This window comes from Salmo trutta, chromosome 7, assembly GCF_901001165.1.
Source record: "Salmo trutta chromosome 7, fSalTru1.1, whole genome shotgun sequence".
Classification (NCBI taxonomy): Eukaryota; Metazoa; Chordata; class Actinopteri; order Salmoniformes; family Salmonidae; genus Salmo; species Salmo trutta.
Window position 1 is genome coordinate 53,232,818 of NC_042963.1, and position 13,974 is coordinate 53,246,791.

Here is a 13,974-nt window from a genome sequence, read left to right on the forward strand (position 1 = left end):
AAAGACAATGTTATAAGAGAGAACAATAGGGAGATATTAAAGAGAGAGAGATAAAAGAGAGAGAGAGAGAGAGAGAGAGAGAGACAGAGAGAGACACAGACAGAGAGAGAGAGAGAGAGAGACAGAGATAGACAGAGAGAGGCAGAGAGACAGAGAGAGACACAGACAGAGATAAAAGAGAGAGAGAGAGAGAGAGAGAGAGAGAGACAGAGATAGACAGAGAGAGGCAGAGAGACAGAGAGAGAGAGACACAGACAGAGAGAGAGAGAGAGAGACAGATAAAAAAGCACGAGAGAAAGAGATCAAGATCCCTTTAATGGTAAATTACACACGTTCCAACGAAAATGTTACTTTCAAGAGTAATATAAAAGCGAGAACGAGAGAGATGTGGGGAAAGAAAACACACATCCCTCAGATGTGATTAGTTGCTGCCCTTCTCACAATGTGGTTATCAATCACCTGGGTGCCTTAGAGCTCTATTTCCCCACTGATGTTATTACACCTCCATCAGCTGGATGGATGGATGGATGGAAGGATGGATGGATGGATGGAGGATGGATGGAAGGGGGGTAAAATTGCGAGGGAGTAAGAACTACAGGAATGGATGGGTGGGAGTATTAATATTTCTCGATGGCTACACGTCTGACACTAACAAAGTCACACAGGGTGTTCCCCAGGGCTCGGTGCTGGGACCCCTATTCTTCATCAACGACATATTCCCACAGAGTAAGGCAGAGTAAGGTGGGGGTTGTTGTGGTTTACCTGAGGGCTCCCCAGGGCCTCTAGCTGCTCCAGCAGGTTGTTCTTGGCCAATGAGACGTCTCCCTCCAGCTTCTCATACTCCCTCCACGACCGCTCCAACTCCTGGTGTTAGGGGAAGAGAGTTCACTAACTCTCCTCTCTGGTAAGATTTCAGTGTGTTTGTATCTGCGTGTAGAGTGGATATATGTATTAACTCACAGTGTTGACTCGTGACAGTTCTCTACAGGTGCTGAGCAGGCCACTTTGCAGCACGTCTCTCTGCTGGATAACACTGTGTACGGCTGCTGGGTTACCAGCACTCATCTCTATCTCCTGACTGGCCGACAGCAGGGCCGTCTCCAGGGTGTGCTGTAGACGGGACCACCGTTACATATTAGAAAAGTTCCCTTCAGCACTGGAACACAGTGTCATTATAAACATGACTCGTAACAAACTCGTATCTCTGGATGTCAAGTGTCAAGGCAGTGTAATTGTCCATGTCATTTTCCAACACTTACGATAGGTGTCATGACATGTTGTCAAAAAATCACCAAGTAGCCAAAGTTTTGTGTTATGACAGCTACATATTGGGCCCACTTGTTGTGTTGAATGCAGTACGTGGTGAATAGATACTGCCAGACAACAACATGGTGAAGGCAGACCCTTTACCTTCTCTCTGTGTAGCTGCTGGAGCTTGTCCTCGCGTATCCTCACAACCTTGTCCTGTTCACACAACCTGCTCAGCTTGGCCTGAGGAGAAACATCATTATGGGTCATTAGATCAGATAGCCCAGGTTATCTTTCTAGAGACAACCACACAGGTTATCTTTCTAGAGACAACAACACGGGTTATCTTTCTAGAGACAACAACACAGGTTATCTTTCTAGAGACAACAACTCGGGTTATCTTTCTAGAGACAACAACACGGGTTATCTTTCTAGAGTCAACAACACGGGTTATCTTTCTAGAGCCAACAACACAGGTTATCTTTCTAGAGATCAGATAACCCAGGTTATCCTTCTAGAGCCAACAACACGGGTTATCTTTCTAGAGACAACAACACGGGTTATCTTTCTAGAGACAACAACACGGGTTATCTTTCTAGAGACAACAACACGGGTTATCTTTCTAGAGACAACACAGGTTATCTTTCTAGAGACAACAACACAGGTTATCTTTCTAGAGACAACAACACAGGTTATCTTTCTAGCGATCAGATAACCCAGGTTATCCTTCTAGAGCCAACAACACGGGTTATCTTTCTAGAGACAACAACACGGGTTATCTTTCTAGAGACAACAACACAGGGGGAAGGTAGGAACACAGTGAACTATATAAAACGCTGTACCAGGTCTGTAGCAGTACAGCAGTAGTATGTTGTGTCAGGACGTGTTGAACTTACATCAATATCAACCTCCTCCGTGCTGCACATGTAGGCGTGTTCCCTGTAGTCCTCTGGGCTCATCTGTAGGAAGGACAGTTGTTAGATGGACATAAAGACACAAACAGACACATAGCCTATAGGTAGAATCAGATCTAATGCAGCTTCATGACAATGCTCTGTTACTGTCCTGTATGGACTACTGCACCTGTAGTGCTTGTATTACTACACTGAACAAAAATATAAAACGCAATATGTAAAATGTTGGTCTCATGTTTCATGAGCTGAAAAAAAAAAATTCCCAGAAATGTTCCATACGCACAACAAAAAAAAACATTTCTTCCTAATGTTGCGCACAAATTTGTTTACACCCGTTACTGAGCATTTCTCCTTCGCCAAGATAATCCATCCACCTGACAGGTGTGGCATATCAAGAAGCTGATTAAACAGCATAATCATTACACAGGTGCACCTTGTGCTTGGGACAATAAAAGGCCACTTTCAAATGTGCAGTTTTGTTACAACACAATGCCACAGATGTCTCAAGTTTGGAGGGGTGTGCAATTGGCATGCTGACTGCAGGAATGTTCACCAGAGCTGTTGCCAGAGAATTTCATGCTAATTTCTCTACCATAAGCTGCCTCCAACGGCGTTTTAGAGAATTTGGCAGTATGTCCAACCGCAGATCACGTGTAACCACGCCAGCCCAGGACCTCCACATCCACCTTCTTTCAACTGACTGATTTATATGAACTGAACTGCCTAGTTAAATAAAGGTTAAATAAAAAAAATGTAAACAATCTTTTAAATTGTTGCATGTTGCATTTATATTTTTGTTCAGCATAAGTGTACATTATTGTATTTCAATTGGTATCTTATGTCTGCCAGCAATAATAGCACCTTGTGGATAAATCAAGTTTATAGAATTGAACGGGTTCCAGCGGTTTGTCATTGTACTGTAGAAGTGTTTAAAAACATTCTATTCTTATTAACAAATAAAAGACATTCCAAAATGACTCAATACATTATTTAACATTAATTTCTATTGGGCACAAAATAATACGAAACACAACCAAAACAAACAACTAATGCATTCAACAAGTTTGTCGAGTCACACGTTTTATGTAGTCATTGCGTGCTAGGAATAAGGAACCAAATAGTAAACTTTTGACTACTTTATTCATAAAAATCTTTAGGGGTGTCAATAATTTTGTCAATAATTTTGTCCTTTACCTTTTTGAGATAAAAATGTTAGTAGAACATCTCTTTCTCTGAGCTATTGTATTAGTATAAAGTGATGTAATTTCCCTTTTTTTCTCTCTCCATACAATATAGCTCAGAATTAGAAATATTTATTTTATACAGTCATTACTGCTCATCTTTGTCAATAATTTCAGGACGCCACTGTATGTGGTCCAGACCCCAGTGTTTGTCTAGTATCTGTGGTCCAGACCCCAGTGTTTGTCTAGTATCTGTAGTCCAGACCCCAGTGTTTGTCTAGTATCTGTAGTCCAGACCCCAGTGTTTGTCTAGTATCTGTAGTCCAGACCCCAGTGTTTGTCTAGTATCTGTAGTCCAGACCCCAGTGTTTGTCTAGTATCTGTAGTCCAGACCCCAGTGTTTGTCTAGTATCTGTAGTTCAGACCCCAGTGTTTGTCTAGTATCTGTAGTCCAGACCCCAGTGTTTGTCTAGTATCTGTAGTTCAGACCCCAGTGTTTGTCTAATATCTGTAGTCCAGACCCCAGTGTTTGTCTAGTATCTGTAGTTCAGACCCCAGTGTTTGTCTGGTATCTGTAGTCCAGACCCCAGTGTTTGTCTAGTATCTGTAGTCCAGACCCCAGTGTTTGTCTAGTATCTGTAGTCCAGACCCCAGTGTTTGTCTAGTATCTGTAGTCCAGACCCCAGTGTTTGTCTAGTATCTGTAGTTCAGACCCCAGTGTTTGTCTAGTATCTGTAGTCCAGACCCCAGTGTTTGTCTAGTATCTGTAGTCCAGACCCCAGTGTTTGTCTAGTATCTGTAGTCCAGACCCCAGTGTTTGTCTAGTATCTGTAGTCCAGACCCCAGTGTTTGTCTAGTATCTGTAGTCCAGACCCCAGTGTTTGTCTAGTATCTGTAGTCCAGACCCCAGTGTTTGTCTAGTATCTGTAGTCCAGACCCCAGTGTTTGTCTGGTATCTGTAGTCCAGACCCCAGTGTTTGTCTAGTATCTGTAGTCCAGACCCCAGTGTTTGTCTGGTATCTGTAGTCCAGACCCCAGTGTTTGTCTAGTATCTGTAGTCCAGACCCCAGTGTTTGTCTAGTATCTGTAGTCCAGACCCCAGTGTTTGTCTAGTATCTGTAGTCCAGACCCCAGTGTTTGTCTAGTATCTGTAGTCCAGACCCCAGTGTTTGTCTAGTATCTGTAGTTCAGACCCCAGTGTTTGTCTGGTATCTGTAGTTCAGACCCCAGTGTTTTTATAAACAGGATTGGTTGACTTTTTCCCTTTCCTTTTAGCTCCTAGTAGAGTGAAGAGTCTCATCCTGAGTTTGGACTAAACAACAAGGGCAGGAAGAGGAAAGCGTTAGAGAGGTGTCCTGTTCCTCTTCTAATTAGTGTCAATACTACCACATATACTTCACAACCCATAATGCATTGTACTCAATATAATTCTACATCATTTCAACTGCATTGGATTCCATTCTGTCCTTTTCTTTCCAAAGAAAACGCAAAGGGCCTTCCTTGCAGAAAACATTAACATATCAGTCAGTCCAGAAGAACATCAATCTGTCTCCCTCTCTCTTCCACACACACAGTTTTCTGACAGCAAAACAGCACAGAGAAATATCACGTGGACCAGGTGGTATGTTGGTGACATTCCACACGGAGCATGCAAAGCTTTCTGTAATCGCAGGGAGTTTTAGCATTGGAAGGGAGAGTCATGTCTCTGACAGTCAGGTGTGGTGGAGATGCAGCAGTCCCCGTGCTAATACGCCAACAACATATGGGGGACAGGAGGGAGACAGCAGCACTTTTACACCTTCTGAGGTGGTCACAAAAGTGGCAGAGAAGGGATGTCACACCACGCGTCACACCATCATACAATCGTCACACAAAAACAAAACAGCATGAATGCATAGGCCACCTTACACTGTCGAGGGAGCAAGTAAGGTGAGGTCTAAAATGACAAAATGGTATCAGTCCTAGATATCTCAGTTCATGATATCAACAGAACCACAACGACTAAGTGATTTCAGACACTTCATTTTTAAAGTGGGAACATTCTCACTTCTCATAAAGAGACTGGTGGAAACACAGTTGTGCTGTTGGCCTATAACACGGGTAACATAAAGCTGTGTCACACCAATTACAGTCCCCTGGCAACACAATACTGTGTCACACTAACTACAGTCCCCGGGCAACACAATACTGTGTCACACCAATTACAGTCCCCGGGCAACACAACACTGTGTCACACCAATTAGCGTCCCCCAGCAGGGGCAACACTGGCAACAACACTTTGTTACACCAATTAGAGTCCCCTAGCTAGACATGTCGGTCAGTACTTAAAGAGGGTAGCAAATGAAAAAAAGGAATTTTGCACGAGGGTTCCAGAATTCACACTATCCCCTTTAAGCTCCAGGACCCCTGCTTCAAAAACACAAGACTGCACTACTAACTACAACTCAGGTTAGAAACGTATTAATAGGCTATACAACTTCCCAACATCCAAGTCTCTTTAACTTTGGTAGACAGCAGAGAGTAAGGGAACACACACACACACACACACACACACACACACACACACACACACACACACACACACACACACACACACACACACACACACACACACACACACACACACACACACACACACACACACTCGACAGTGAGGAGGGGTTACTCAGACAGTGAAACACAGTACACATCATACAGTACTACTGTATATAAGCCATGCCTACATTGGTGGTATGACTTTCCAACCAATAGAGGAGACAGTAAAGTAAAAGCTGAATGAACAACAAGTGCTACATTAACAGTAACACAAACACTACAGGAAAGAGATATTGTGAACGCCATGAGGGACTTGCAGGTTGCAAGACGGACGAAAAAAAACAACTGAAGTGGATGGCGATTAAAGAAAGAAGGCTGGCCAAGACCTTACTCTGACGTGGTGCTGGTACAGCTGAGGCCTGGGGGCTGAGTTCTCTATCAACGTGTGAATCATCATGATTAAAGGCTGATTTTCCTTCACCTAGTAGTTCAGTGTGGAGGAGAGGAGGAGGAGCAATACGGGAAGTCAGATTATAGCAGAGCAACACTCACTGACTGACAATGATGCTGCTAGCTGCGCTTTTCTCTATACGACAGACCACGCACACACGCACGCACGCACGCACGCACACACACACACACACACACACACACACACACACACACACACACACACACACACACACACACACACACACACACACACACACACACACAGGCTAGTTTTCACTGCGGACTTTCAAACTTCAAAACTTTTCAAAAAGTCAACCTACATGAGACGACATCTTGAACGCAGCGAGGAAAAATCAGAACGTTTAGACAGGCATAAACATCCAGAAAAACACACAGACAGACAGACAGCAAGTCTGAAACGTGGCAGATAGATCAGTCCAATAGTAAAAGAGGGCGTTACCCCACCTGGTTGTCCAGATACATGAGGTTTCTTTGGAGGTGATGAGACAGAAAGTCGTTCTAGCGTCGGTCAGCAGTTCAGAGGAAACAGAGAAGAGAAATGAATGAGAGAAGAGGAAGGAATGAGGGAAGAGGAAGGAATGAGAGAAGAGAGGAATGAGAGAAGGGAGGAATGAGAGAAGGGAGGAATGAGAGAAGGGAGGAATGAGAGAAGAGGAAGGAATGAGAGAAGGGAGGAATGAGGGAAGAGGAAGGAATGAGAGAAGAGGAAGGAATGAGGGAAGAGAGGAATGAGAGAAGGGAGGAATGAGGGAAGAGAGGAATGAGAGAAGAGAGGAATGAGAGAAGAGGAAGGAATGAGGGAAGAGGAAGGAATGAGAGAAGGGAGGAATGAGGGAAGAGGAAGGAATGAGAGAAGGGAGGAATGAGGGAAGGGAGGAATGAGAGAAGAGGAAGGAATGAGGGAAGAGAGGAATGAGAGAAGGGAGGAATGAGAGAAGGGAGGAATGAGAGAAGAGGAAGGAATGAGAGAAGGGAGGAATGAGGGAAGAGGAAGGAATGAGGGAAGAGGAAGGAATGAGGGAAGAGGAAGGAATGAGAGAAGGGAGGAATGAGAGAAGAGGAAGGAATGAGGGAAGAGGAAGGAATGAGAGAAGGGAGTAATGAGGGAAGGGAGGAATGAGAGAAGGGAGGAATGAGAGAAGGGAGGAATGAGAGAAGGGAGGAATGAGAGAAGGGAGGAATGAGGGAAGAGGAAGGAATGAGGGAAGGGAGGAATGAGGGAAGAGGAAGGAATGAGGGAAGAGGAAGGAATGAGGGAAGAGGAAGGAATGAGAGAAGGGAGGAATGAGAGAAGAGGAAGGAATGAGGGAAGAGGAAGGAATGAGGGAAGAGGAAGGAATGAGGGAAGAGGAAGGAATGAGGGAAGAGGAAGGAATGAGAGAAGAGAGGAATGAGGGAAGAGGAAGGAATGAGGGAAGAGGAAGGAATGAGAGAAGAGAGGAATGAGAGAAGGGAGGAATGAGGGAAGAGGAAGGAATGAGAGAAGAGGAAGGAATGAGGGAAGAGGAAGGAATGAGAGAAGGGAGGAATGAGGGAAGAGGAAGGAATGAGAGAAGGGAGGAATGAGGGAAGAGGAAGGAATGAGGGAAGAGAGGAATGAGGGAAGAGGAAGGAATGAGAGAAGAGGAAGGAATGAGGGAAGAGGAAGGAATGAGAGAAGGGAGGAATGAGGGAAGAGGAAGGAATGAGGGAAGAGGAAGGAATGAGGGAAGAGGATTTTGATTTGATTAGGATCCCCATTCGCAGACACCGATGGCGACAGTTAGTCTTACTGGGTTCCGACACATAACGAAAAAGACATTACAGACTTTACAATTTACATCCAGTACATGTAAAAACATGAACATGTAGTGTATGTGTGTATCTATCAGTTACACATACATGTCATTACATACACACAACAAGTAGGTCACATTAGATAGAAGAGGAGAGGAGAGAGAAGAGGAGAGGAGAGGAGAGGAGAGGAAAGAGAAGAGGAGAGGAGAGAGAGGAGAGGAGAGAGAAAAGGAGAGTGATCGAGGCAAATGACAGTTAGGCATTAGAAACAGGCAGACAGACAGAAAGAGAGACATGCAAAAAGAGAGACAGGAAAAAAAGAGAGGAAAAAAGAAAGACAGGCAGAGAGAGAGGCAGAGACAGGCAGAGAGGAAGACAGGCAGAGAAGAAGACAGGCAGAAAGAGAAAGACAGGCAGACATCGAGACAGGCAGAGAGGGAGACAGGCAGACAGCGAGACAGGCAGACAGCGAGACAGTCTGGACAACACAATGTAAGGTAAATAGGTAAATTATAGACAGATGGATACAAGGATAAACTGTTGGAGATGAGAAGGGGAATGGGCATAGATCAGAGCCCTGCACGGGCATGAACTTTACACCCGAGCCCTACCCATGCCCACAATGCTTAGACCCTACCCTACCCATGCCCACAATGCTTAGACCCTACCCTACCCATGCCCACAATGCTTAGACCCTACCCTACCCAGGCCCACAATGCTTAGACCCTACCCTACCCAGGCCCACAATGCTTAGACCCTACCCTACCCATGCCCACAATGCTTAGACCCTACCCTACCCAGGCCCACAATGCTTAGACCCTAACCTACCCATGCCCACAATGCTTAGACCCTACCCTACCCAGGCCCACAATGCTTAGACCCTACCCTACCCATGCCCACAATGCTTAGACCCTACCCTACCCAGGCCCAAATGCTTCTGTCAAATTTAAGGCCCGGCCCTGCCCTGCCTCGCCCGGCCCGAAACCAGAAATAACTTCCTCCCTTAGTAAATCCATTAGCTGATCCTCTCTGTCCGTCACTGGCTCCCTGTGCCTAGCTCGCTCTGCATGCGCTCTGCTCATGGCAGCTCTGAACCTGTGAGTAACCATAGCAACGGCTCCGCTCAATGAAGAGCAGTTAGCAGTTAGCAGTTATCACCCTAAACTCAGACAACTCAACATTATTATGTTCTGTGAAATAATCTCTCCTGCGTTATATCTTTAGGTTGAAGCGCTACTGACACCATGTTATGATCTCAGTCAGATATGACTGTACTGCAGCAGCAGAGCACGACTAGATGACCCAGCTTCAAACTGTTACCCCAGTTACTGATGAGACAGAAGACCCTACCGTACCCTAGTTATTAATGAGACCCTACCGTACCGTAGTTATTAATGAGACTACAGACCCTACCGTACCCTAGTTATTAATGAGACTACAGACCCTACCGTACCCTAGTTATTAATGAGACCCTACCGTACCCTAGTTATTAATGACTACAGACCCTACCGTACCCTAGTTATTAATGAGACTACAGGCCCTACCGTAACCTAGTTATTAATGAGACTACAGACCCTACCGTACCCTAGTTATTAATGAGACAACAGGCCCTACCGTACCCTAGTTATTAATGAGACAACAGACCCTAGTTATTAATGAGACCCTACCGTACCCTAGTTATTAATGAGACTACAGGCCCTACCGTACCCTAGTTATTAATGAGACCCTACCGTACCCTAGTTATTAATGAGACTACAGACCCTACCGTACCCTAGTTGTTAATGAGACTACAGACCCTACCGTACCCTAGTTATTAATGAGACTACAGACCCTACCGTACCCTAGTTATTAATGACTACAGACCCTACCGTACCCTAGTTATTAATGAGACTACAGACCCTACCGTACCCTAGTTATTAATGACTACAGACCCTACCGTACCCTAGTTATTAATGAGACCCTACCGTACCCTAGTTATTAATGACTACAGACCCTACCGTACCCTAGTTATTAATGAGACTACAGACCCTACCGTACCCTAGTTATTAATGAGACCCTACCGTACCCTAGTTATTAATGAGACTACAGACCCTACCGTACCCTAGTTATTAATGACTACAGACCCTACCGTACCCTAGTTATTAATGAGACTACAGACCCTACCGTACCCTAGTTATTAATGAGACAACAGGCCCTACCGTACCCTAGTTATTAATGAGACTACAGACCCTACCGTACCCTAGTTATTAATGAGACTACAGACCCTACCGTACCCTAGTTATTAATGAGACTACAGACCCTACCGTACCCTAGTTATTGATGAGACAACAGACCCTACCGTACCCTAGTTATTAATGAGACTACAGACCCTACAGTACCCTAGTTATTAATGAGACTACAGACCCTACCGTACCCTAGTTATTAATGAGACTACAGACCCTACCGTACCCTAGTTATTAATGACTACAGACCCTACCGTACCCTAGTTATTAATGAGACTACAGACCCTACCGTACCCTAGTTATTAATGAGACTACAGACCCTACCGTACCCTAGTTACTGATGAGACTACAGACCCTACCGTACCCCAGTTACTGATGAGACTACAGACCCTACCGTACCCTAGTTATTAATGAGGCCCTACCGTACCCCAGTTACTGATGAGACTACAGACCCTACCGTACCCTAGTTATTAATGAGGCCCTACCGTACCCCAGTTCCTGATGAGACTACAGACCCTACCATACCCTAGTTATTAATGAGACTACAGACCCTACCGTACCCTAGTTATTAATGAGACCCTTCCGTACCCTAGTTATTAATGAGACTACAGACCCTACCGTACCCTAGTTATTAATGAGACTACAGACCCTACCGTACCCTAGTTATTAATGAGACTACAGACTCTACCGTACCCTAGTTATTAATGAGACTACAGGCCCTACCGTACCCTAGTTATTAATGAGACTACAGACCCTACCGTACTCTAGTTATTAATGAGACTACAGACCCTACCGTACTCTAGTTATTAATGAGGCCCTACCGTACCCCAGTTACTGATGAGACTACAGACCCTACCGTACCCTAGTTATTAATGAGACCCTACCGTACCCTAGTTATTAATGAGGCCCTACCGTACCCTAGTTATTAATGAGACTACAGACCCTACCGTACTCTAGTTATTAATGAGACTACAGACCCTACCGTACTCTAGTTATTAATGAGGCCCTACCGTACCCCAGTTACTGATGAGACTACAGACCCTACCGTACCCTAGTTATTAATGAGACCCTACCGTACCCTAGTTATTAATGAGGCCCTACCGTACCCTAGTTATTAATGAGACTACAGACCCTACCGTACCCTAGTTATTAATGAGACTACAGACCCTACTATACCCTAGTTATTAATGAGACTACAGGCCCTACCGTACCCTAGTTATTAATGAGACCCTACCGTACCCTAGTTATTAATGAGACCCTACCGTACCCTAGTTATTAATGAGACTACAGGCCCTACCGTACCCTAGTTATTAATGAGACTACAGACCCTACCGTACCCTAGTTATTAATGAGACTACAGACCCTACCGTACCCTAGTTATTAATGAGACTACAGACCCTACCGTACCCTAGTTATTAATGACTACAGACCCTACCGTACCCTAGTTATTAATGAGACCCTACCGTACCCTAGTTATTAATGAGACTACAGACCCTACCGTACCCTAGTTACTGATGAGACTACAGACCCTACCGTACCCCAGTTACTGATGAGACTACAGACACTACCGTACCCTAGTTATTAATGACTACAGACTCTACCGTACCCTAGTTATTAATGAGACTACAGACCATACCGTACCCTAGTTATTAATGAGACTACAGACCCTACCGTACCCTAGTTATTAATGAGACTACAGACCCTACCGTACCCTAGTTATTAATGACTACAGACCCTACCGTACCCTAGTTATTAATGAGACAACAGACCCTACCGTACCCTAGTTATTAATGACTACAGGCCCTACCGTACCCTAGTTATTAATGAGACAACAGACCCTACCGTACCCTAGTTATTAATGAGACTACAGACCCTACCGTACCCTAGTTATTAATGAGACTACAGACCCTACCGTACCCTAGTTATTAATGAGACAACAGGCCCTACCGTACCCTAGTTATTAATGAGACTACAGACCCTACCGTACCCTAGTTATTAATGAGACTACAGACCCTACCGTACCCTAGTTATTGAGACAACAGACCCTACCGTACCCTAGTTATTAATGAGACTACAGACCCTACCGTACCCTAGTTATTAATGAGGCCCTACCGTACCCTAGTTATTAATGAGACCCTACCGTACCCTAGTTATTAATGAGACTACAGACTCTACCGTACCCTAGTAATTAATGAGGCCCTACCGTACCCTAGTTATTAATGAGACTACAGACCCTACCGTACCCTAGTTATTAATGAGACTACAGACCCTACCGTACCCTAGTTATTAATGACTACAGACCCTACCGTACCCTAGTTATTAATGAGACCCTACCGTACCCTAGTTATTAATGAGACTACAGACTCTACCGTACCCTAGTTATTAATGAGACAGCAGGCCCTACCGTATCCTAGTTATTAATGACTACAGACCCTACCGTACCCTAGTTATTAATGACTACAGACTCTACCGTACCCTAGTTATTAATGACTACAGGCCCTACCGTACCCTAGTTATTAATGACTACAGGCCCTACCGTACCCTAGTTATTAATGAGACTACAGACCCTACCGTACCCTAGTTATTAATGAGACCCTACCGTACCCTAGTTATTAATGACTACAGACCCTACCATACCCTAGTTATTAATGACTACAGGCCCTACCGTACCCTAGTTATTAATGAGACTACAGACCCTACCGTACCCTAGTTATTAATGAGACTACAGACCCTACCGTACCCTAGTTATTAATGAGACCCTACCGTACCCTAGTTATTAATGACTACAGACCCTACCGTACCCTAGTTATTAATGACTACAGACCCTACCGTACCCTAGTTATTGAGACTACAGACCCTACCGTACCCTAGTTATTAATGAGACTACAGACCCTACCGTACCCTAGTTATTAATGAGACTCTACCGTACCCTAGTTATTAATGAGACTACAGACCCTACCGTACCCTAGTTATTAATGAGACTCTACCGTACCCTAGTTATTAATGAGACTACAGACCCTACCGTACCCTAGTTATTAATGAGACTACAGACCCTACAGTACCCTAGTTATTAATGAGACCCTACCGTACCCTAGTTATTAATGACTACAGACCCTACCGTACCCTAGTTATTAATGACTACAGACCCTACCGTACCCTAGTTATTAATGAGACTACAGACTCTACCGTACCCTAGTTATTAATGAGACAACAGACACTACCGTACCCTAGTTATTAATGACTACAGACCCTACCGTACCCTAGTTATTAATGACTACAGACCCTCCCGTACCCTAGTTATTAATGAGACCCTACCGTACCCTAGTTATTAATGAGACTACAGACCCTACCGTACCCTAGTTATTAATGAGACTACAGACCCTACCGTACCCTAGTTATTAATGACTACAGACCCTACTATACCCTAGTAATTAATGAGACTACAGGCCCTACCGTACCCTAGTTATTAATGAGACTACAGACTCTACCGTACCCTAGTTATTAATGAGACTACAGACCCTACCGTACCCTAGTTATTAATGAGACTACAGACCCTACCGTACCCTAGTTATTAATGACTACAGACCCTACCGTACCCTAGTTATTAATGAGACTACAGACTCT

The 13,974-nt window shown here is 44.5% G+C and overlaps 1 protein-coding gene across 3 annotated transcripts in view; it reads right to left on the bottom strand.

The window, feature by feature from the left end:
- LOC115197681 (pleckstrin homology domain-containing family A member 5) overlaps positions 1–13,974 on the bottom strand; it is a 228,541-nt gene that overhangs the window by 28,898 nt on the left and 185,669 nt on the right. Inside the window, exons 16-22 of one of the 3 annotated variants that reach the window (XM_029759429.1) lie at positions 6,797–6,850; positions 6,652–6,663; positions 6,270–6,359; positions 2,145–2,207; positions 1,411–1,491; positions 961–1,110; positions 763–864 (exon numbers count right to left, since the gene is read on the bottom strand). In XM_029759429.1, the coding sequence (XP_029615289.1) occupies positions 763–864; positions 961–1,110; positions 1,411–1,491; positions 2,145–2,207; positions 6,270–6,359; positions 6,652–6,663; positions 6,797–6,850 (552 nt within the window). The remainder of the gene's footprint in view (positions 1–762; positions 865–960; positions 1,111–1,410; positions 1,492–2,144; positions 2,208–6,269; positions 6,360–6,651; positions 6,664–6,796; positions 6,851–13,974) is intronic. The other 2 variants (XR_003879044.1, XR_003879043.1) reach the window with 2 other exon arrangements.